Genomic DNA, 23,717 nt, shown 5'->3' with positions numbered 1-23,717 from the left:
CTGCTGTTCACTGATCTGAATTTCCTTTCTGTTTCAGCACAGAAAGACACAAATAATAATATGCATTATTAACCCTTATTACTTTGGTTAGCAAGTTTCATTGGTTTGTTTTCACCCACTTATTTGCTCCTGATACACTGATGACCATTATTTAAATGAACTGGCTGCATTTTTCTATAAGATGTGTATTTCCTTACCAATCCCAATGGTCCACTTCTGAAATGTGTGTGTGTGTGTGTATATATATATATATTAGGGGTGCAACGATATTCGTATCGATATTGAACTGTTCGATACAGTGCTTTCGGTTCGGTACGCATATGTATCGAACAATACAAAATTTGTAATTTATTTTATCAACTTTCCTTCTGACAATGCTGTCTGTGTTGTGCGCTCAGTGAATCTGCGTTCGACTACTCCGCCTAGGCTGCACTGTCGAGCGCAGATCCACTGAGCGCTCAACACAGACAGCATAGTCAGAAGGAAGAGCGCAGGGCAAGCTAGCAAGACAGAAGTTAAGCTCTCCTTGCAAGATGGACCTCCCCCACCCTCATTCAGATCTGGCGTTTGGAATTATTTTGGTTTTCATGTGACGTATGACCCTGAAGGTAAGCGAGTCATGGACTAAAGTAAAACAGTATGTTGGATGTGCCATGCAATGCTCAATTACATTGGTGTGAACTAGTGTGTTAGCGCAGTTAGCTCGTTAACGTGTTGGCCGTCTAGCCCCATGCACGGGGCGATCGGCGGTAGCTCGTTAACGGAGATTTGCCGTGTTGTGGCGTTAAGGTCATTTCAACGAGATTAACCTGAAAGCACTAGTGGGAACACAACGAATATGACTGCACATTTACGCCGACATCATCCTAGTGCAAAGACAAAAACAACAAGCATGCTACTAACTTTAGCCGAGTCATTTAGACAGCTGTTAGCACGTGATTCTCCTTATGCTGCTGAGAATATAGCCCAGAAGAAGCGGATAGTATAGCTTTTATTTTGGAAAGAGCCATTTCTCTGTAATAAACTCTCTTTTCCAAAGATGAGTGATTCCTCAATCAGATACAGGGCTCGCAAAATCGCTAGCCCGACGTCCTGGGGCTAGCGATTTTTTCAGTCGGGCTACCAAAATCTATCTCTGCCCTGCCCGTCGGGCTATTGTAGGAAGGAAAAATATATGTCAATGCTTTTGCATTCTTTCAGAAATGTAGCTGGGTAATTATGTCATTGGCATCGGTGAGCCACTGTCAATATGTGACATATTGAAATCGCGTTTGAATTTGCGCTTGTTTTTTTGCTTTCACTTTGCAATCGCGCGAACTGTGTATAGAGAGCGACAGCACTGATCTGTGAGTGATGATAATTTGTGCACCAATTCCTCTGACATCGTCTTATTAATCGTTAGCTTACTAAGCAAACATGACAAGTGAAATCTCCCGCAGCTTAAACATGTGAGAGGTTGATCGCGCAGAGAATCGCTGAGCTTATGTGAGTCCGTGTGTAAAAGCAGCAGGATATATATTTTAGTTCTGCTGAGCCAAATAAGACAGGTCAGGGTGAAGAAGTGACAGCCAAAGAAAAGCTTACCACAAAACGGAGAAGTTATGACAAATCAGACTATAAGGCAAAAAGAAAGTGCAGCTTTATGGTTTCATGGACAAAAGAATTTCTGTGGCTGCAATATGACGAGCTAAATAACCAGGGCTGCACATAAGTGGTCCGCAGGTGCACATTCGCTGTCAAAATAAAAAACACGCACAAGGGTTAGGGTTAAATTTAAAAACTGTACTTTTGAGTTAAAATATATATTTATAATTTTAATAAATGACAAATTAAAAAGGCATGAACATTTTTTTTGTATCGAAAAAATATCGAACCGTGACACCAAAGTATCGAACCGAACCGTGAATTTTGTGTATCGTTGCACCCCTAATATATATATATATATATATATATATATATATACACACACATATATATACACACACACATATATATACACACGCACATATATATACACACGCACACACATATATATATATATATACACACACATATATATACACACACACACACATATATATATATATATATATACACACACATATATATATACACATACATATAATAAATCAATGCATTGTAAATAAAGACATGCATGTACTGGTGACACTGTGTGCTGCCGGTCCTTTCTACTACACCCACCTACACTCTTTCATAAAAATCTTAGCAAAGCAGGAGGGGAGCCCTGCTGTCAGTGATGAAGCAACCTGCTAATGCATAATCTGGGTAAGAAAAGAGACTTTCATTTAATTAAAGAACATCTATGACAAGACTTTCACTGTGCAGTCCCCTACATCATACTCGGCACAAATAGGAAAAAAGGTCGTGAAAAGAGAATCTTATTTAGATTAAATTTTCTGATTGGAGATAAGTGAACAATATATCTGTCAGGCACACTTATCACATCTTCAGACCAAAATTACATGTTGACAAAAGGATAAGTAGATCGCTAATGGAGTAAGTGGTAATACAAAGACTAGAATAGAATAGAAATATCCTTTATTGTCCCTCACTGGGGAAATTCAGGTGTTCCGGCAGTAAAGTGACAGGCAGATGGAGCATGCAAAAAAAGTGAAGAATATTTAATTAAAAACAAGAAGTAAGAGACTGTACAGTTATTAAAAATAGCATAATCAGATAATTTTTTCAATGTAATAAATGTGCTGTATATTTGTGCTTAAAACAACAACAACATACTTTTAAAGAAAATGGAAAAACTGTGCAAATGCCAGCAGGGATGTAAACGATTTATTGTGTTTGTTGTGAGCAGTGATGGTTACAAAGTCTAACGGCTGCTGGGAGGAAGGACCTGCGATAACGAATATCTAGTCCTTGTGAAATTCTCTCAACTCATAATGATAGTCAAACCAAGACAGTTAGATGGAAATCATTGCAATGCTCTCTTATTTAGCCAAGAAAGGGTTATGCTGTCTTTACCATCCATGTATATAACCAGTGTTGGGAAGGTTACTTTTAAAATGTATTCCACTACAGATTACAGATTACATGCTCCAAAATGTATTTTGTAACATATTCTGTTATGTTACTCAATGAGAGTAACGTATTCTGAATCTTTGAATTACTTAATATATTATCATGCTGTTTACAACTACATGAATGTCCTATTGCTGTGATTTATTACTATTACTGAAGGTTACTCTCCACACCAACACCAACCAGATGTTTAAATCTTAATATAATGAGTAACAGTAGGTGGACATTAGGTAAGGCTGCACTTTTTGCAGCGATCTCGTGTAGAAAACTATTCAGCGCGTATATAAAACAGGTCCGCGGCTCCGAACCGTAGTAAAGGGACCTCTGGCTAATACGTCGAAAACTAGCTTTACTTTGTTGTCTGGGTCACTTTGCTAGCGAGAGACAGAGAGAGGCGTTGAAAGGCTGCTCCAATGGAGCTTATTGTTTCAGAGAAAAACATGAACACAGCGTACAGTCGAGTTTCTCCCTCCCTCGCTCACAGACACATAACAGGTATGGCAGTCCATTCGCCCTGCAGCACAGACTACACTGCCCACCAGGCTACATTCTTTAGGGTGATGCCTGTAACACTCTGCCTATTGCCTTCATATTAAATCATTTTTTGAATAGCGGGCCCAACACTCTAAAGGAAAAGAAAGACAACGCAGGAAATTTCACACCTTGCTTTCAAAAACACACACTCCTCATTCTGAATCTACACAACCCGGAGAAGAAAACACACCTGAAGACAGTCAGGAGAAATGGGTTAAGAACTTTTCAGACAGGATTCTCACTGAACCTGAAAAGAGAGTATTAGCCAAAGGACTCAATTTTACCATTTCCCCGCAACAGTTGCCCATAGTGGACCTCATCACAGCCACAGAATCTGCCATACGGATTAATAAATTATCACAGACAGAAGCAGAGCAAATCAGGATGAAAGTCTCAGCCACACTCTCCAGTGCCAAAGTCCCTCCATCCAACCTCACAATACAGGAAAAGAAGGCCGTCGCTTCCCTGAGCAAAGACCACAACATCACTGTTTTACCAGCTGATAAGGGAAGATGCACCGTGGTCCTAAACACTACAGATTACCACACAAAGATCACTACTCTCCTCAGTGACAACAATACCTACGAAGCCTTAAAGCGAGACCCCACAAGCAGCTACAAAAAGAAAGTTATAGCTTGCCTTCAAGACTTTGAAAAGGACAAAATCATTGCCCGCCTCACATATCACCGCCTTTACCCAGGGGATGCCATACCCTGCATCTATGGACTTCCTAAAATCCACAAGGAAGCTGTCCCACTCAGACCCATAGTCAGTAGCATAAACTCAGCCACTTATAACATTGCTAAACACCTTGCTACCATCCTTGCTCCTCTCATGGGGAACACCCCACACCACATCAAGAACTCCACCGACTTCACCGACAAGGTCCAGAAACTTACCCTGGATCCAGATGAAACCATGGTGTCCTTTGATGTAGTCTCTCTCTTCACTTGCATACCCACCACGGAGGCCGTGGAGACTGTCAGAAAACGACTACAAGAAGACAGCTCCTTGGAGGACAGGACCAACTTCACACCCGATCAGATCTGCACACTGTTAGACCTCTGCTTCACCACTACATATTTCAAATACAACGAAGGCTTTTACAGACAAAAACATGGCTATGCCATGGGCTCCCCCGTGTCACCTATTGTAGCAACCTTTACATGGAGGAAGTGGAAAGGAAGGCTCTTGGCTCTTTTAAAGTAAGAGTACCCAGCCACTGGTACAGATATGTGGACGACACCTGGGTCAAAATCAAGACACAAGAAGTGGAATCCTTCACTGCGCACATTAACGCTGTGGATAAAAACATCAAGTTCACCAGGGAAGACAAGACTCAGCAGTCCATCTGCATCTTAAGTATAAAGGTCACTCTTTCGAGGATGCCAATGTTCACATTTTGGACAGAGAGGACAGATGGTTTGAAAGAGGAGTGAAAGAAGCATCTATGTCCACTGTGAGCGACCATCTTTGAACAGAGGCGGGGGTTTACGACACCAACTCTCTGCCATCTATAATCCAGTTCTGAGATCCCTTCCCAGACGCCTTAACGCCCACTCACATCCTGGGCCATCTGACCTCAGGAATTCGCATGATAAGGTGGGGCCAGGTTTCACAATGAACTCACCCGAAACTCTGGCTGATTGGGACCCACACCCAGTTTCACACCTTGGCTCAGGCGATTAGAGGATCATCAGGGGTCCTTTTGTCCCTCTGTGAGGGGAAACTCCCACTAGGTTTATATCTGGGACTCTCCACCATTTGACCTTAGAACTGAAGAAGCTTCTCGGATGAGAGGTGAAACGTTTTCAAGTAACTTAAAGAAGTCCAGATGCTTGTCTTTGCAAGCTCCTTTGACCATTTTTTGAATAATAATTTTTTAAAAATATTTTGTCTGGTCATTATGCGGCCGCAAGTAGAGGTAACATGGGCCGTGAGACTGAGACACAGACATTAGAGCAGGGGTGTCAAACGTACGGTCAGCGGGCCAGATCAGGCCCGCAAGCAGGTTTAATCTGGCCCGTGAGATGATTTTGTAAAGTATAAAAATGAGCAGCAATTTTTCAATAAAGAAACTGCTGTTCAAATTGTGTCCATTGGATGGCGCAATAGCAATTGTGAGCTACTTTGTTTTGCCTGTGAAATTTAAACCTGATGTGCTTTGGCACCCTCATTGCCCCAATATGTCTCTGTCAAAAAAGAGAAAAGTGGATGCAGAGTGCAGAGTGTTCCAAGAAAAATGGTCATCCTCCTATTTATTCACGGAAGTGAAAGCTGTAAGTTTGGTGTGTTCCCAGCATGTTGCAGTGCTGAAAGAATATAACCTCCGTCGCCACTATGTGAGTCTTCATGCCGACAAATATGACAACTTTCAAGGACAGCAGAGAAGAGTGAAGGTGAATGAACTGTTGGCGGGTCTGAAGAAACAGCAGCAGACATCAGTGACACTGCAGTGAAAGCTAGCTACCTCGTTGCTAACGAAATTGCACTAGCTTCCAAACCATTTAGTGAGGGTGAATTTGTAAAAACATGTATGATGAAGGCATCGGAGATTGTGTGCCCTGAAAAGCGCCAGGCCTTTGCAAATATCAGCCTGACAGGAAACACAGTTGCCGACAGGATTTCTGATCTTTCAGTGGATTTGGACAGACAGTTGAAGCCAAAAATAAAGTCATTTATTGTGTTTTCAGTTGCAATTGATGAAGGCACGGACATTACAGATGTTGCACAACTGGCAATTTTCATCCGCGGAGTTGATGACACATTGACCGTCACCGAGGAGTTCGTGGAGTTGGTACCGATAACAGATACAACGACCGCATCTGATATTTTCACCCCACTCGTCGGCGCGCTGGACAGGGTCGGAGTGGACTGGTCCCGCGCTGTCAGCCTGGCTACAGATGGTGCGCCCTCAATGATCGGGAAGAAAGCAGGCGTTGTAAAAAAGTTCAGAGATAAAGTGCAATCTGCAAATGCAGGACATGATTTTTGGACTTTTCACTGTATTTTGCACCCAGGGCCGTTGCTAGCCATTTGGGTGCCCTAAGCACAAATGCTTTATGGTGCCCCCCCCGCCACTGAAAAAACAAAAAACAAAACATTAATACTTTTGAATTTCTCAGTGGAATTTGTTTAATTAAATAACAACAAACATGACAGTTAAACAAATAAATAAGGTTAAAGGAGGTTAAAAATACTGTTACAAATAAATACTGAAACAAAAATTGAACATTGGAACAAGAACAAAGAGCCTGGCAATAATGTGTAATTTTTTTTATAAAAAAATAATATATATAATATAATAGTATTATTATTAATATATTTACAAATAGTTTCACAATAGAATTTAAATAAGAAACTTAAATAAGAAAAATAAGAATTTGAACACAAAAGCCACATTCCTTAAGTAACTATGTTAAACATTTTTACAATTCGTTGTCAGAGTATGCCCTAGACTCTAGGGCATACTCTGACAACCAGAAAATGCAGGCGTGGTGTGCCTCTCTAGGGCCTAGAGAGGCACACGCCTGCATTTTCTGGTTGCAAAATCAGCTATAAGGTCATCATATGATAGCTTCTGAGCCACGTCACCATTGATGCTGATAACAGCCAGACCACTTAAACGTTCCTGCCCCATTGATGAACGCAGGTACGTTTTAATGAGTTTGAGCTTTGAAAAGCTTCGCTCAGCAGAGGCAACTGTGACAGGCAGGGTCAGTGCAATACGCAGAGCAATCCACAGATTGGGATATACCTCTTGAAGCTGATTGTCATGTAAAAATGACAGCATTTCCAAAGCAGACGTCTGTGGTGGCAGCTGAGGAAGGTTGATGATTTCCTGCATCATCTCAGGTCCATCAATGTCAGCTACTCCCTTATCTGTCAGTGTCTTCTGTACTTCAGTGCAGTGTTTTTTTAAATCCTCCTTGGACATCCCATTCACTTTGCTGAAATCAAGCAGCACTCCATATTTCTCCTTCACTTGATTCATGGTCTCAAACCTCTCCTGTAGGGAGATTAAAGCAGAGTCCACAACACAATTGAAAAATGTGACCTCAAGCTTTTTAAGGGCATCATGGAGGGGCTCATCAACAGCTTCATATGCAAACTGCCTTTTTGTGCTCCTGAGCCTTTTCTCCTTCAACTGTGGTTCTATGTTCAGGGCCTCACAGAGTTCTTTGGCAGCTGACACAGCCTCATCAAACCCAGACTGTCTGTATTTAGAGAGGTTACTTTTGGCAGTGTCAATGAGCCTGACAGCAACATCGAGCTGCATGGAGCTGGACTGTAGTAACTTGTTCACCTGGTTTGTGATTGTAAGAAGTTCACACCACACGATGGAGCAAATCAAAAATCGAAACGAGGCTACTTCCTCAGCAAGCACTTGAGCCTCCACCTTTGCGACTGCATCACTTACAGCTTCTCTGGCCTCCAGGAGAGCATCCCTCACTTCTTTTGTCTGACTCCGGACAGCAGTTACACTTTGAAGCCTGCTTTCCCATCTAACGTCACTCCAAGATTTAAGTGTCAATTTCACATGTTTTGTTAAAATGGCCCATCGCTGGGTGGCACTGGAAAAGAAATTGAACAACTTCTGCAAATACCCAAAGTAGCCAGTTGCATCTGGAGAGGACTTGGCAGCATCAGCTATGACCAGATTCATCGTGTGAGCTCCACAAGGCACAAACAATGCTCTCGGGTTTAATTGTAGCAGTCTGGCCTGAACACCTTGCTTCTTCCCCTTCATGTTGGCCCCATTGTCATAGGCCTGTCCTCGACAGTTTTCAAATGGAATGCCAAGCTCCTTCAACTTGTCAAGGACAACATTGGACAGGTTAAGGCCAGTTGTTTGCTCCACATTTATATAGCCAAGAAAGTATTCTTTAATATCTGGTTGTGCTTGGAAACAAACAATGCGTACTATGACTGACATTTGTTCAGTGTGACTCACATCTGGAGTACAGTCAAGAATGATGGAGAAGTATTTTGCCAACTGGATTTGCTTCACAATGGCGCGGAATGTTTCTGAAGAGATAATCTGAATTAGTTCGTTCTGTGTCTCAGGGCTGAGGTAATGTGTGTGGGAACCTTCATCTTTTATGTTGGCCAAGTGATTTGCCATTACAAGGTCATATGTTGCCATAAGCTCTACTTCCTTCAAGAAGTTGCCATTGTCCGGCTCATAAAGACAGTCAGAAGAGCCCCTAAAAGACAAATTTCTGGAAGCCAGTGAGAGAGTTATTGAGAGTAATCGTTTGAGAATCTCTCGCCACTTTTTCCTTTCTGCCTCTAGTAAGGTCAACTCCTGTTGATCTATTGCCATGCTTTTCTTTAGCCGTGTGTCCAGTTCTCTCCACTTAAGCATGCACTGTATGTGGTCTTGGCTACACTCATGACCCCTCAAACGGATGTTGATGTTCGACCAGTCACTGAAGCCCTCTGTACTCAGCTTTATATCCTTCACACTGAAAAGCTTACATGCAAAGCAGAACACAGCATTGTTCTGCGGTGAGTACACTAACCAGCTCCGGTGAACCTTTTCTCCATTGGGAAGAATTTTGAACTTAAGGCTAGTGTGAAATGCTCTTCCATCAGGCCCCTTTGGAAAATTAAAATCAGAGCTGACATTAAAAGGACCTCTCCGCACAATTTCAACACGATCAGCATCTACAATGTGAGCTGGCCAAAGAGCAGGATCGGTTGAAGGGGGCACACATGTCTCCACAGTGTCACTTTCTGATAGTCTCTCAGTGACAGGACTCTCAGTGGTACTTGTGTATGGAACTGTACCTGAACTGGTGGTTGATGGTTCTTGTTCTTCTTGGCTAGGGATTGTTGCAGGGTCTACAATGGCTGGTGGTTGATGTCCAGGGATGGCACTACTACTGGATGGTTCATCCTGTCCTTGAGATCCTCCTTGAACATATTTAAGCATTGACCCTGCATACAAGAGAAAATATTCAGGGATTTTACAGAAATACAATTTTGAATCTACAGTAGGCCTACGAAAGATTGCATTATAAGACTAATAAATTAAGTAAGTCACTGGTACATTTAAAAATTACTAACTATATTTTACATGTATAGATTTTCATAATGGCAAATGGCAATATAAACATGCTGTACATAATTTGATATAAATGCGCAAGTAGGAAATCTATATTACTGGAAGATATAGGTTTCATATTACAGTTTCACCAACAGATGTCGCCCTTGATCTATGAACCTAAAGAAAGACGAGAACTATTTATGTGTTCAGACGTCAATGGCATAAATAAGATATGCGTCTTTATAGATATCCTGAAATGCAGCAACATACAAAGTAATCTTGTCTAATCTGATAATAATACTTGACTGCATCACTGACCTATCCCAAAGTTAAGGTTAATCAGTAGCATGCATGACGTTAGCCAGCTAGCAACCTGAGGAGGGAAATGCTAGTCTCACGAATCACGATAACGTTAGCAATCGTGAGTCACGATTGCTAACGTTATCTGAAAACCGTCAATTGAGTGACCATGATGAGTTGCTTTTAGTAGTCCATTCTATATTCATATCCACAACGTAAACAAACTACCCAACATCAATCATTTGCAACATTTGTTAACACAGTATGAACACTGCTAACAGGAGCTATCACAGAGTTGACGGACATGAGCGTGCAAGCAAGGGCTACAATAATGAACTTTTTTTATTATTATTATTTAAACATTGCCTTACCGGCAAGCGACGCCTGAGTTTCATCACGCTTCCTCTTCTTCTTTCTTTTCTCCGCTCCTGACTCCTGTTGCCGTTTCGAGGCCATGTTCAAACAGGTGTTTACCAATTATAGAACAGACCACTGGGAGTGGGGGGGCACCAGGAGGAGACTGGAGACAGGGCTCAAAGCAGATTCACCCCTTTTCTCGGGAAAATTGTTTTGTGTTGCTTTTGTATTGTTTAACCATATTAATGCATATGATATTTATAGTATTAATATGGTTTACTTTTTTTTTTTACGACCCTGATTTTTTTGGTGCCCTACCGGCCATTTGGTGCCCTACGCAGTGTGCGTTATGTGCGTTTGCGGAGCTACGGCACTGTTTGCACCAGGAGGCTTTGTGTTGCAAGTCACTGAAAATGGATAACGTCATGAAGGTGGTCATCCAAACTGTTAATTTCATCCGATCCAGAACCCTCAATCACTGTCAGTTTGACAGTCTTCTCAGAGAGAAAGACCACATCTATGTTCAAGAAATTGAACAGTTTATGGGAGAAAAGGGCAAACCAGTTTTAGAATTTCATTCCGCAGAATGGATGCAGGACCTTGCATTTATGGTGGATGTTACAGAGCACCTGAATAACTTGAACAAACAGCTGCAAGTTGTCACGCAGTATTATGACAGCATCCGTTCTTTCAAGTTGAAGCTGTTATTGTGGGAGACGCAGCTCGCTGGTGGTGATGCAGCTCACTTCCAAAGTGTGGCAGATATGAAGCAGTTCAAAGATAAAATAACGGGACTGTTACTAGAGTTTGAGCAACCATTTCAGATTTTTGGTGAACTGGAGAAAGACTTCAAAGTTTTGTGCTCGCCGTTCACCGTGAATCCCTTTGATCTGCCCGTCCGGATCCAACTTGAAATAATAGACTTGCAGTGTGACTCGGATTGAGTGTGACTCCTGAAGTTAGCTGCCGCTCAGGATGTGAAGCCTGATATTGATGAACTGGTGAAAGCTAAAAGATGCCAGGTATCAGGAGTCAAATAAACGATGCAACCCCACTGAAAGTGCTGCATGACACACCCTGATGTAGATGTAGATGATATACTTCTGTGAATCACTGAGGCACTGTGTGCTTGTGTGTTCTTTGTCCTCAGAATTTTCAAATAACTTGAGGTGTTTTATGATTAATAGCTATGTTGTGCTTTTGGACATACTGTCCTCAGGCTCCAGCTTTATGTTTATATGTTTTTATGTTGATGTGAGAGTGTTTCTAATTGATTATATTTGATTTATATATTTAACTTATTCTGTGGTTCTTGTACTTGTTTGGGGAACAGCATTTCATTATTTTTATCTACATTGCTGCCTGCGAAGTGACACTCTGATGTAGTTCTGTGATCTGTGAAACAGTTCTGTGAATCACTGAGGCACTGTGTGCTTGTGTGTTCTTTGTCCTCAGAATTTTCAAATAACTTGAGATGTTTTATGATTAATAGCTATGTTGTGCCTGTACTATTTTGAACATACCGTCCACAGGCTCTAGCTTTATTTTTATGTTGATTGTATTAAAACAAAGAAAACAATCTGAAGTTGTTTTTAAGTTATATATACAATGGTCAAAGGAGCTTGCAAAGAAAAGCGTCTGGACTTCTTTAAGTTGCTTGAAGACGTTTCACCTCTCATCCTGTCATGGTCCCTGTGCCTCCCCGGCCAGCCCAGTGTGGCCACAAGTGTTTGTTGTTTTTCTCTCGCTCTCTCTCTCCTACCTGTCTGCCTGGGCGGAGCTCTGATTGGGCTCCTGCCCTTGGCCCACGCACCTGCAGCTGATCTCGAGCGAATTGCAGTTCTCTGGCTCTTAAGGCTGGGGCTCTGAGCTATTCGTCGCTGGAATATTGAGTAACTCTCGTTAGTATTGCCTGGCTTCCTTGCGATTCTACTGTTCCCGTGTTTGCCTTCGACTTACCCTCGTCTGTGTAAACAGGTTTACCTGGATCAGCCCTTTTGTGACCCCTGGACCCCGTGAGTAGGAGAGTGAGCTGAGCTGCTTGTGTGGAGACTGTTTGGACGAGGAGCAGAGCGAGTGCGAAGAAGTGTGTCTCCCCAGCCAAGTGATCCCCGGGACCCTGGTGTTTCCCCCCCCCTTCACGTGTATATAGTGCACCAGTGTGATTAATAAAGTGTCGTTGAACTGTGCTACCTCAGTCTGCGCCTGAGTCCGTTCCACTCCCGTGACAGAATATTCCAGCCACCATGGACTCAGCAGATTCAGCTTCCTCCCCGTCTCCCTCCGCCCCGGTCACACTGGAAGCGATCTTACAACGCCACGAGCGAATGCTTGTTCACCTCAGCGAGAATGTCGCTGCCTTAACACTAGCAGCTGCTCAGCGCACTCCATTGCCGGAACCCTCGCCTACCAGCGAACCCGCCCAGGCGTCATCAAGCTCCGCAGTAAGTGCTGCCTCACCGGTTCCGGTCCCGGCTGTGTGTGAGTTTCATCTCCCCACACCTGAGCTGTTTTCAGGGGATGTAGGGAAGTGTGCGGGTTTCCTTATGCAGTGCGCTCTCCAGTTTCGCCAGCGGCCTCATGCCTTCTCTAATGACGGGAGTAAGATCTCATATTTTGTTCAGTTGCTACGAGATCGTGCGCTGACCTGGGCACAAGCCGTGCTGAGCGCTAGTCCCGAAATTACTTATGATGATTTTTTGTCTCTGTTCCGGAGTGTTTTTGATAAAGGCTCCACTGCTGCGGCGGCTGGGCTCCGCCTCATGAACCTGAAGCAAGGTAAGCGGAGCATGGCAGATTTTTCAGTTGACTTTTGGACACTAGCGACGCAAGCGGGGTGGGGGCAGGAAGCATTAAAGACGGCACTGCTAAACAATGTGAGTGAGGAGATTAAAGATGAACTAATGGTGCGTGAGTTACCCTCCTCTTTAGGTGCGATCATGTCCCTATGCATCCGAATAGACGATCGCCTGCGTGCACGGCGAAGCACGCAACGTCGCTTCGCTCAGCCTCGGCCACCGCGGGACGCCTCACCGGGGCCTGGAGCGGCACTCGAGCATGGCGAGGTTGAGGAGGAGGAGCAGCCCATGCAACTTGGACGTTCGCAGCTCTCACCCGCAGAACGTCAACGGCGTATGGCTGCCGGTGAGTGTCTATATTGCGGCCGTCAGGGCCATTTTGCCTCTTCATGCCGCGCACGGGCAAAAGGGCGCGCTCGCCAGTAGTTGAGAGAATACTGGTGGGCGATATAACTACTAAAAGTTCTCTCCCCCGGCTTATGTTGCCTGCAAAACTCACCATTAAGAATGTTACCCACTCTCTTCAAGCTCTAGTGGATTCAGGTGCTGAGCAGAGTTTCATTGACGCAGCTCTGGCAAAAAAGCTAAACATCACACTACACGCCCTACCCGATCCGCTTGCTGTCACAGCCCTGTCTGGGCAACGCTTGTCGGACATAACCCAAATCACGGAACCCCTGTCTCTTACTCTCTCGGGTAACCACTCAGAGCGCATCGAGCTTTTCGTGTTTCAAGCACCGCGCACCCCCCTTGTATTGGGTTATCCATGGCTGCTCCAACACAATCCGCACATCGATTGGAAGAAAGAGAGAGTAACCGGGTGGAGCATCGAATGCTACATGAACTGTCTCCAAGCTGCACCCGCTCCTACCACATCTCCAGGGCCTGACCAGCCGGTCGAGCCTCCGGAATTGACCTCGGTCCCACGTGTTTATCATGATTTGGCTGAAGTGTTTAGTAAAGATGGGGCGCGTTCACTCCCCCCTCATAGACCGTATGACTGTGCGATTGATCTCCTGCCTGGGGCTCCGCTTCCCTCTGGTCGTTTGTACAGCATTTCTCAGCCAGAGAGGGAGTCTATGGAGAATTACATTGCTGACTCTCTCGCTGCGGGCATCATTCGGCCGTCGTCCTCCCCGGTGGGAGCGGGGTTTTTCTTTGTTGCTAAGAAAGACAAGACCCTTCGCCCCTGTATCGACTATCGCGGGCTTAACAAAATCACTGTTCGTAACAAGTATCCTCTGCCCCTTCTTTCTTCTGCTTTTGAGTTACTTCAGGGTGCCACGATCTTCAGTAAGTTGGACCTGCGCAACGCCTACCATCTGGTGAGAATCCGTGAAGGGGATGAGTGGAAAACGGCCTTCAATACTCACCTAGGCCATTTCGAGTACCTTGTGATGCCTTTCGGCCTGACCAACGCCCCAGCCGTGTTCCAGGCTCTTGTTAACGATGTTCTCAGAGACTTTATTAACCGATGTGCTTTTGTCTACTTAGATGACATTCTCATCTTCTCCAAATCTAAAGCGGAACATGAGGTCCACGTAAGGCAGATCCTGCAGCACCTGCTGGAGAACAGGCTCTTTGTTAAAGGAGAGAAATGTGACTTCCACATGGATTCAGTGGCGTTTCTGGGCTACATCATCACCAGAGGGGACTTGAAACCTGACCCGGCAAAAGTTCAGGCAGTGTTGGACTGGCCCAGACCACCCGATCGCCGGCAGCTTCAGCGCTTTCTGGGGTTTGCTAACTTCTACAGGCGTTTCATCAGGGATTTTAGTAAAATTGCTCTGCCTCTCTCTAGGTTAACATCACCCAAGGTGCCATTCCACTGGGACCTGCTGGCTCAGGAAGCCTTCTCTCGCCTCAAGGAACGGTTCGCCACCGTCCCGATCCTTCGCCAGCCTGACCTCACCCTGCAGTTCGTTGTGGAGGTGGATGCATCGGAGTCTGGAGTAGGGGCCGTGCTCTCCCAACGGTTCGAGGGTAAGCTCCACCCCTGTGCTTTTTTCTCTCGTCGTCTTTCCCCAGCTGAGAGGAATTATGACATCGGAGACCGCGAACTTCTGGCCGTAAAGCTGGCTCTGGAGCAGTGGAGGCACTGGTTGGAGGGAGCTGCACAGCCGTTCATTGTCTGGACCGATCATAAAAATCTCGAATACATCCGCTCGGTGAAACGGCTCAACTCACGGCAGGCCAGGTGGGCTTTGTTTTTCACCCGGTTTCATTTCACCATCACGTACAGGCCAGGCTCCCGTAATGTTAAGCCAGACGCTCTTTCCCGGCAATACGCCGCAGTCGGGGAGGAGTCCGACCCTGGATCTGTTCTGCCCACTTCCTGCGTTATTGGAGCAGTTACGTGGGAGATCGAAGAGCTCATCCGGGAGGCACAAGAAACCGACCCTGATCCTGGCACGGGCCCCCCCTGATCGACTCTTTGTTCCGGCGGCTGTCCGGTCCCGGGTGCTCCAGTGGGCTCACACGGCCCGTTTTTCCTGCCATCCAGAAGTTAACCGCACCACTGCATTCCTGCGCAGGTATTTCTGGTGGCCCGCCCTCATTAAAGACTCACGGGAGTACGTCACCGCCTGCACCACTTGTGCTCGAAATAAGCACTCCAATCAACATCCGTCTGGATGTCTGCAGCCACTCTCCACACCCAGCCGACCCTGGTCCCACATCTCTCTGGATTTCGTCACTGGTCTGCCACCATCTGCAGGTAACACTACAATATTGACCGTCGTTGACCGTTTCTCCAAAGCTGCCCATTTCGTTGCGCTTTCTAAGCTCCCCACAGCCTTGGACACTGCCCGACTCCTCACCACGCACGTTTTTCGGCTCCATGGCATCCCTGAGGACGTTGTCTCGGACCGGGGCCCTCAGTTCACGTCGCGGGTGTGGAGGGAGTTCTGCTCTGCCATAGGTGCCAAGGTGAGCCTCTCCTCTGGCTTCCACCCGCAAAGCAACGGCCAAACGGAGCGCATCAACCAGGAGTTGGAGGCCGCCCTCCGCTGTGTCGCCTCCCATAACCAGGCCATCTGGAGTGAACACCTGCCGTGGATAGAGTATGCTCACAACAGTCACACGTCCTCTGCTACCGGTGTGTCACCCTTTGAGGCGTCTCTGGGATACCAACCGCCTCTGTTTCCCATGGTTGAAGGTGAGCATACTGTTCCGTCTGTCCAACATCACCTCCGCAGGTGTCGCAGGGCCTGGCGGGCCACTCGGGCGGCTTTACTCCGGACGAAGGAACGGAATAAGGCACTCGCGGATCGCCACCGGACGGCCGCCCCTGAGTATGTGGTGCGGCAGAAGGTATGGCTCTCCACTCGCTTCGTGCCCTTACGTGCCGAATCCAGGAAGCTCTCCCCCAACTTCATCGGCCCGTTTGATGTCTGTGCTGTGATCAACCCTGCATCCGTCCGCTTGGCGCTGCCACGCAACATGCGTATTCATGATGTGTTCCATGTCTCTCAGGTCAAGCCGGTGGTCTCCAGCCCGTTGTGCCCTCCTTCCAGGCCCCCGCCGCCGCCCCGGCTCGTGGGTGGCCAGCTGGTTTACGCCGTCTCGCGCATCTTGGACTCCCGCCGCCGGGGTCGGGGTTTTCAGTACCTGGTTGACTGGGAGGGCTACGGGCCAGAGGAATGTTCCTGGGTGCCCCGGTCGGCTATCGTGGGTAGGGACCTGCTCCGTGACTTCCACCGCCTGCACCCGGGTAAGCCTGGTGGGTCGCCGGGGGGCTCCCGTTGAGGGGGGGGGTACTGTCATGGTCCCTGTGCCTCCCCGGCCAGCCCAGTGTGGCCACAAGTGTTTGTTGTTTTTCTCTCACTCTGTCTCTCCTACCTGTCTGCCTGGGCGGAGCTCTGATTGGGCTCCTGCCCTTGGCCCACGCACCTGCAGCTGATCTCGAGCGGATTGCAGTTCTCTGGCTCTTAAGGCTGGGGCTCTGAGCTGTTCGTCGCTGGAATATTGAGTAACTCTCGTTAGTATTGCCTGGCTTCCTTGCGATTCTACTGTTCCCGTGTTTGCCTTCGACTTACCCTCGTCTGTATAAACAGGTTTACCTGGATCAGCCCTTTTGTGACCCCTGGACCCCGTGAGTAGGAGAGTGAGCTGAGCTGCTTGTGTGGAGACTGTTTGGACGAGGAGCAGAGCGAGTGCGAAGAAGTGTGTCTCCCCAGCCAAGTGATCCCCGGGACCCTGGTGTTTCCCCCCCCCCCCCCCTTCACGTGTATATAGTGCACCAGTGTGATTAATAAAGTGTCGTTGAACTGTGCTACCTCAGTCTGCGCCTGAGTCCGTTCCACTCCCGTGACACATCCGAGAAGCTTCTTCAGTTCTAAGGTCAAATGGTGGAGAGTCCCAGATATAAACCTAGTGGGAGTTTCCCCCCACAGAGGGACAAAAGGACCCCCTGATGATCCTCTAATTGCCTGAGCCAAGGTGGGAAACTGGGTGTGGGTCCCAATCAGCCAGAGTTTCGGGTGAGTTCATTGTGAAACCTGGCCCCACCTTATCATTCCTGAGGTCAGAGGACCCAGGATGTGAGTGGGCGTTAAGGCGTCTGGGAAGGGATCTCAAAACTGGATTATAGATGGCGGAGAGTTGGTGTCGTAAACCCCCGCCTCTGTTCAAAGATGGTCGCTCACAGTGGACATAGATGGCTTCTTTCACTCCTCTTTCAAACCATCTGTCCTCTCTGTCCAAAATGTGAACATTGGCATCCTCGAAAGAGTGACCTTTGACCTTTAGATGCAGATGGACTGCTGAGTCTTGTCCTGTGGAGGTGGCTCTTCTGTGTTGTGCCATGCGCTTGTGAAGTGGCTGTTTGGTCTCTCCAATGTAGAGGTCTGGGCATTCCTCGCTGCACTGTACAGCATACACCACATTGTTAAGTCTGTGTTTTGGGGTTTTGTCTTTCGGGTGAACCAGTTTTTGTCTGAGCGTGTTGCTGGGTCTGAAGTACACTGGGATGTCATGCTTGGAGAAAACTCTCCTGAGTTTTTCTGATACACCGGCTACATAGGGGATGACAATGTTGTTGCGCCTGTCCTTCTTATCCTCCCTCGCTGGTGTCTGGTCTTCTTTTCTCTGCCTCTTTGCTGACTTTAAGAACGCCCATTTAGGATAGCCGCACGTTTTGAGTGCTTCCTTTACATGTGTGTGTTCCTTCTTTTTTCCTTCAGGCCTTCGAGGATGCCAATGTTCACATTTTGGACAGAGAGGACAGATGGTTTGAAAGAGGAGTGAAAGAAGCCATCTATGTCCACTGTGAGCGACCATCTTTGAACAGAGGCGGTGGTTTACGACACCAACTCTCTGCCATCTATAATCCAGTTTTGAGTTCCCTTCCCAGACGCCTTAACGCCCACTCACATCCTGGGCCATCTGACCTCAGGAATTCGCATGATAAGGTGGGGCCAGGTTTCACAATGAACTCACCCGAAACTCCGGCTGATTGGGACCCACACCCAGTTTCACACCTTGGCTCAGGCGACTAGAGGATCATCAGGGGGTCCTTTTGTCCCTCTGTGGGGGGAAACTCCCACTAGGCTTATATCTGGGACTCTCCACCATTTGACCTTAGAACTGAAGAAGCTTCTCGGATGAGAGGTGAAGCATCTTCAAGCAACTTAAAGAAGTCCAGACGCTTTTCTTTGCAAGCTCCTTTGACTACGATGACGTGGATGACTGAGAACCTTCACAGATATATATACAATGATTTTACCAGTCCGGCCCACTTGAGAATAGACTTTTCTCCATATAGCCCCTGAACTAAAATGAGTTTGACACCCCTGCATCAGAGCATCTTAATGCGTGTTTTGTTTGGGTTTCCACCGGCGTGGAATTACCAAAAATATAATTACATCTGAGAGAAGGTAAAAAGACTCGAAATCCAGCCATTTTTGTTTACTGTCACGGGTTACCAGGGCAAGCCGTGTGTAAAGGATTTAGGACACGGAGGCTGGACCAGGCGACGCTGAAGGCAGAGACACGGAGGCTGGACCAGGCGACACTGAGGGCGGAGACACGGAGGCTGGACCAGGCGACGCTGAGGGCGGAGACACGGAGGCTGGACCAGGTGACGCTGAGGATGAAGACACGGAGGCTGGACCAGGCGACAGTGAGGGCGAAGACACGGAGGCTGGACCAGGCGAGGCAGAAGCTGAAGAAGAGGCTGCTGCAGGCGAGGATGATGAAGCTGGACCAGACGAGGATGAAGACTCTGAAGCTGGACCAGATGGCATGAAAGCCGGAGACGGTGGCGCTGCAGGTGACGGCGTGGAAGCCGGAGACGGTGGCGCTGCAGGCGACGCCGTGGAAGCCGGAGATGGTGGCACTGCAGGTGACGGCGTGGCAGCCGCAGGTGGTGGCGCTGCAGGCTGGACGGATCCCTTGGACCCTCCAGCGACGACAGGAGACGAAGGCCGTAGCGGTCCCTCGGACCCTCCAGCAGAGACAGGAGACGAAGGCCGGAGCGGTCCCTTGGACCCTCCAGCGGAGACAGGAGACGAAGGCCGGAGCGGTCCATCGGACCCTCCAGCGGAGGCTATCACAAAGCCAGCAGGCACGGAGTCCTCTAGCCGACCGTCGTTTCCTCCCCACAGACGGCTCCGATAGGCCAGGCAAAACCACATCCGGCGGGTCGGGCAGCGAGGCAATAATGGCTGAGAGAAGGTGTGGTGTGTTGTGGAGAAAGGCCTGCATGGTCGGGGTAAGTGATTCCAATAGCCATGGAAGGCCCGAAAAGAGCCGTTGTAGCCTGCTTTCAACGGCGCGGCAAAGCTCTTTCGGAGGGTTTTCCAACCACAGCCCGAGGAGAATCTCCACATTGTAAGTGATGTCGTCCCGGAGCTCCTCGGACTGATTCAGTGCCGCTGGGTCCATGGTGGCTGGTTTGTACTGTCACGGGTTGCCAGGGCAAGCCGTGTGTGAATGATTTAGGACCCAGGAAACGGCAGCCAGTGTTGGGGAGTAATGGAATACATGTGCCGCCGTTACGTATTTAAAATACAAAATATGAGTAACTGTATTCCGTTACAGTTACCGTTTAAAAAGGTGGTATTCAGAATACAGTTACTTTGTTGAAATAAATGGATTACACGGTGGTACTTCCCTGTTTCATATTGTTGCGGGTAAGGACTGTTTGGGTTTTGTTTGACAGCTACATTCTGTTGTTCCAGGTGGCAGCGTTACGGTTGCCATGGTTACAGGGTGACGCTCTCTCTCTGCGTGTTTCCTGGGTGAGAGAGCGCCTTTTTGTTGTTGTTGTTGTTGTGCTAAGCTAATAGGTATAGCTCTAAAGCATGCAGCCTGATGGGCAGTGTAGTCCGTGCTGCAGGGAGAATGGACTGCTGTACCCGTTATGTGTCTGTGAGCGAGGAGGGAGAAAAAGGAAAAGTAGAGCTGTCATCGAGCAAAAACGGGAGCTGGAAGCATGTAAATATAATAATAACCACTGCAGCCAAACAGAGAGCCTGATGAGCCCAGTTTGAGTAAGCTGTTAAGACTCGACTGTACGCTGTGTTCGTGTTTTCCTCCAAAACAATAAGCTCAGTTGGAGCAGCCTTTCAACGCCTCTCTCTGTCTCTCGCAAGCAAAGTTGACCCACACAACAAAGTAAAGCTAGTGTTTAGCTACAAGCCCGACACGAACCGGAGGTCCCTTTACTACGGTTCGGAGCCGCGGATCTTCAGTAACAGTAATAAGTCACAGCAATAGTCCATTCACGTAGTTGTAAACAGCATGATAATATATTAAGTAATCCAAAGTATTCAGAATACGTTACTCTCATTGAGTAACGTAACGGAATACGTTACAGAATACATTTTGGGGCATGTAATCTGTAATGGAATACATTTTAAAAGTAACCTTCCCAACACTGACGGCAGCTCTGGTACAAGTGAGTTTAATATACAAATGTAGATACAAACAGAAATGGCGAGGGTGAACGTGAAACAGGAAAACCTAAACTGGGCAAAACTAACAAAACTAACCAGAAACAAAGATGCAGGGAGGCACAGTGAAATACGCGGGATGACGGACGGAGAGACGCAGACGAACCAGCAACTACTATGACAGAAGACATGACTTAAATACACTCGGAGAAGAAGGTAGAAAATAAAATCAGTCTTTATGCGGATGATGTGTTATTTTTTCTCCAAAACTCAAACTCTCTGGGGTAATTGCAGTGATAAACTCTTTTGCAAGAGTTTCAGATTATTCAATATACTGGTCAAAATCTACAGTCCTTCCGATTAATTGCTCCTTCCATAATTCTTCTTCTACACCACTGCAATCTGGAAATATAAAATAAAAATTTAGGTAGTAATATGTTTCTCCTAAGCTTACAGATTTAACTAAATTAAACCATATCCCACTTTTAAAGAAAGTAGAAGGCGATCTGGCTAGATGGAAATGTCTACCCATATCACTCATGGGAAGGGTTGCCGCTATAAAAATGATGGTACTACCAAAAATTATTTATTCTCAGTGATCCCGACTAAACCATCACAAGATTGGTTCAGATCTCTAGATTCGTATATGTCTACATTCCTTTGGAAAGACCACCTACAAGCTTAAAAACACTACAAAAGACCAAGGATAATGGAGGATTAGATCTACCTAACTTTCAACAGTAGTTTTTAGCCAACAGGCTTCAGTTCATCTCAGGATGGTTAAAACATGGTAGCACCATGCCCTCCCAGGTTTTAAATGGACCTTAGAACACACACACAAAAGCAATACATATGAGCGGGCGGAGGGAGGTTTGGGGTCTTCATACACCCACGTTCTCTGTTGTAGGTCGGGGCGGGGGGAGAAGTTGGCCGTCTGATTGGGGTCTGGGGTGTAGGGCCTCCCTGCTACTGCGGAGTCAGGGGCGGACTGCTTGTCTCCACCCCAGGGAAAAGGGTAAAACCTCCTGGGTGCAGTTTCCCCCTCTGGAAGCAAGGGTACCTGGACCTGGGGTAGAGAGTATGTTTGTGGAGTGTGATTGTGTGTACAGTGTCTATTTATGTCTGTCTCCACATGGGTGAGTGCTGAGTATTTGAATACAGGGAGTGCAGAATTATTAGGCAAGAAGAAGTCTGCATCCTTCAAGAAAAACATGATTTTCATGCAGGACAATGCTCCATCACACGCGTCCAAGTACTCCACAGCGTGGCTGGCAAGAAAGGGTATAAAAGAAGAAAAACTAATGACATGGCCTCCTTGTTCACCTGATCTGAACCCCATTGAGAACCTGTGGTCCATCATCAAATGTGAGATTTACAAGGAGGGAAAACAGTACACCTCTCTGAACAGTGTCTGGGAGGCTGTGGTTGCTGCTGCACGCAATGTTGATGGTGAACAGATCAAAACACTGACAGAATCCATGGATGGCAGGCTTTTGAGTGTCCTTGCAAAGAAAGGTGGCTATATTGGTCGCTGATTTGTTTTTGTTTTGTTTTTGAATGTCAGAAATGTATATTTGTGAATGTGGAGATGTTATATTGGTGTCACTGGTAAAAATAAATAATTGAAATGGGTATATATTTGTTTTTTGTTGAGTTGCCTAATAATTATGCACAGTAATAGTCACCTGCACACACAGATATCCCCCTAAAATAGCTCAAACTAAAAACAAACTAAAAACTACTTCCAGAAACATTCAGCTTTGATATTAATGAGTTTTTTGGGTTCATTGAGAACATGGTTGTTGTTCAATAATAACATTATTCCTCAAAAATACAACTTGCCTAATAATTCTGCACTCCCTGTATGTGTGCATGGGGGTGGGAATGGATGTTCGTATTTCTATGTGCATGTTTGTCTGTGTCTATATGTCAGGTCGGGTATTAGACGCCACCTCTCTAGGGACATCTCAGGCCCTCCAAGGTATGGAGGTCTATCTCCCCTCACCACTCTCCCTGTCGGTGGCTGACACCCTCAGACATCGGTGCGTTGGTGGTTCTTGGTGTTCTTGGTGGTTCCACTTTGTATAATAAATCTTGGTATAGTAAATCCATTAATCCATTGGGCATCTTTCTTGGCCTTCAGACAATAATTCTGATGGTAAAAGAACCAAACGGGACAGGCGGCAAAAAAAAAAAAAAAAAAAGGAGCAGCAATAGAGGCCCGGAGTCAAAATTTTTTAATATTTGGTACAGAAGCCTTTGTTAACAATTACAGAGGTCAAACGGTTCCTGTAGTTCGTCACCAGGTTTGCAGGAGGGATTTTGGCCCACTCCCCCATAAAGATCTTCTCTAGGTCTGTCAGGTTTTGGGGCTGTCGCTGAGCAACACAGAGTTTCAGCTCCCTCCAAAGATTTTCTATTGGATTTAGGTCTGGAGACTGGCTAGGCCACTCCAGAACCTTAATATGCTTCTTATGGAGCCACTCCTTGGTTTTCCTGGCTGTGTGCTTTGGGTCATTGTCATGTTGGAAGATCCATCCACGACCCATCTTCAATGCTCTGACTGAGGGAAGGAGGTTTTTGCCCAATATGCCACAATACATGGCCCCGTTCATCCTCTCCTTAATACAGTGCAGTCGTCCTGTCCCCTGTGCAGAAAAACACCCCAGAGCATGATGTTTCCAGCCCCATGCTTCACTGTAGGTACGGTATTATTGGGATGATACT

General features: G+C 46.6%; 4 protein-coding genes across 5 annotated transcripts in view; 2 read left to right on the top strand and 2 right to left on the bottom strand.

Annotated features, from left to right (window-relative positions):
* fhit (fragile histidine triad diadenosine triphosphatase) overlaps positions 1-23,717 on the bottom strand; it is a 168,876-nt gene that overhangs the window by 87,720 nt on the left and 57,439 nt on the right. The window lies entirely within an intron of this gene.
* LOC309707015 (G2/M phase-specific E3 ubiquitin-protein ligase-like) overlaps positions 399-23,717 on the top strand; it is a 105,737-nt gene continuing 82,418 nt past the window's right edge. The window contains exon 1 of the mRNA XM_082534098.1: positions 399-608. The gene's annotated coding sequence lies outside the window, so the exon portion shown is untranslated. The remainder of the gene's footprint in view (positions 609-23,717) is intronic.
* On the bottom strand, positions 6,714-10,673 carry LOC309707332 (zinc finger MYM-type protein 1-like). 2 transcript variants are annotated; one of them, XM_082534639.1, is made up of 3 exons: positions 10,616-10,673; positions 10,312-10,460; positions 6,714-9,531 (listed from the first exon to the last, which is right to left on the bottom strand). In XM_082534639.1, exons 2-3 carry the CDS (start codon positions 10,394-10,396, stop codon positions 7,103-7,105), a joined length of 2,514 nt encoding a protein of 837 aa, XP_082390765.1. In that variant the 5' UTR covers positions 10,397-10,460; positions 10,616-10,673; the 3' UTR covers positions 6,714-7,102. The 2 variants fall into 2 exon arrangements, with proteins under 2 accessions (XP_082390765.1, XP_082390766.1); XM_082534640.1 differs by lacking the exon at positions 10,616-10,673 and having other exon boundaries at positions 7,493-7,597; positions 9,382-9,531; positions 10,312-10,593.
* Positions 12,544-16,842, top strand: LOC309707377 (uncharacterized protein; the record flags this gene model as incomplete). The annotated part of the gene is made up of 3 exons (XM_082534687.1): positions 12,544-13,173; positions 13,259-13,441; positions 16,570-16,842. 3 exons carry the CDS (start codon positions 12,544-12,546, stop codon positions 16,840-16,842), a joined length of 1,086 nt encoding a protein of 361 aa, XP_082390813.1.

Source organism: Aulonocara stuartgranti, assembly GCF_965226115.1.
Source record: "Aulonocara stuartgranti genome assembly, chromosome: 5".
Taxonomy (NCBI): domain Eukaryota; kingdom Metazoa; phylum Chordata; class Actinopteri; order Cichliformes; family Cichlidae; genus Aulonocara; species Aulonocara stuartgranti.
The sequence above is the reverse complement of the archived record's forward strand: the minus strand, read 5'-3'. Positions and strand labels throughout refer to the sequence as shown.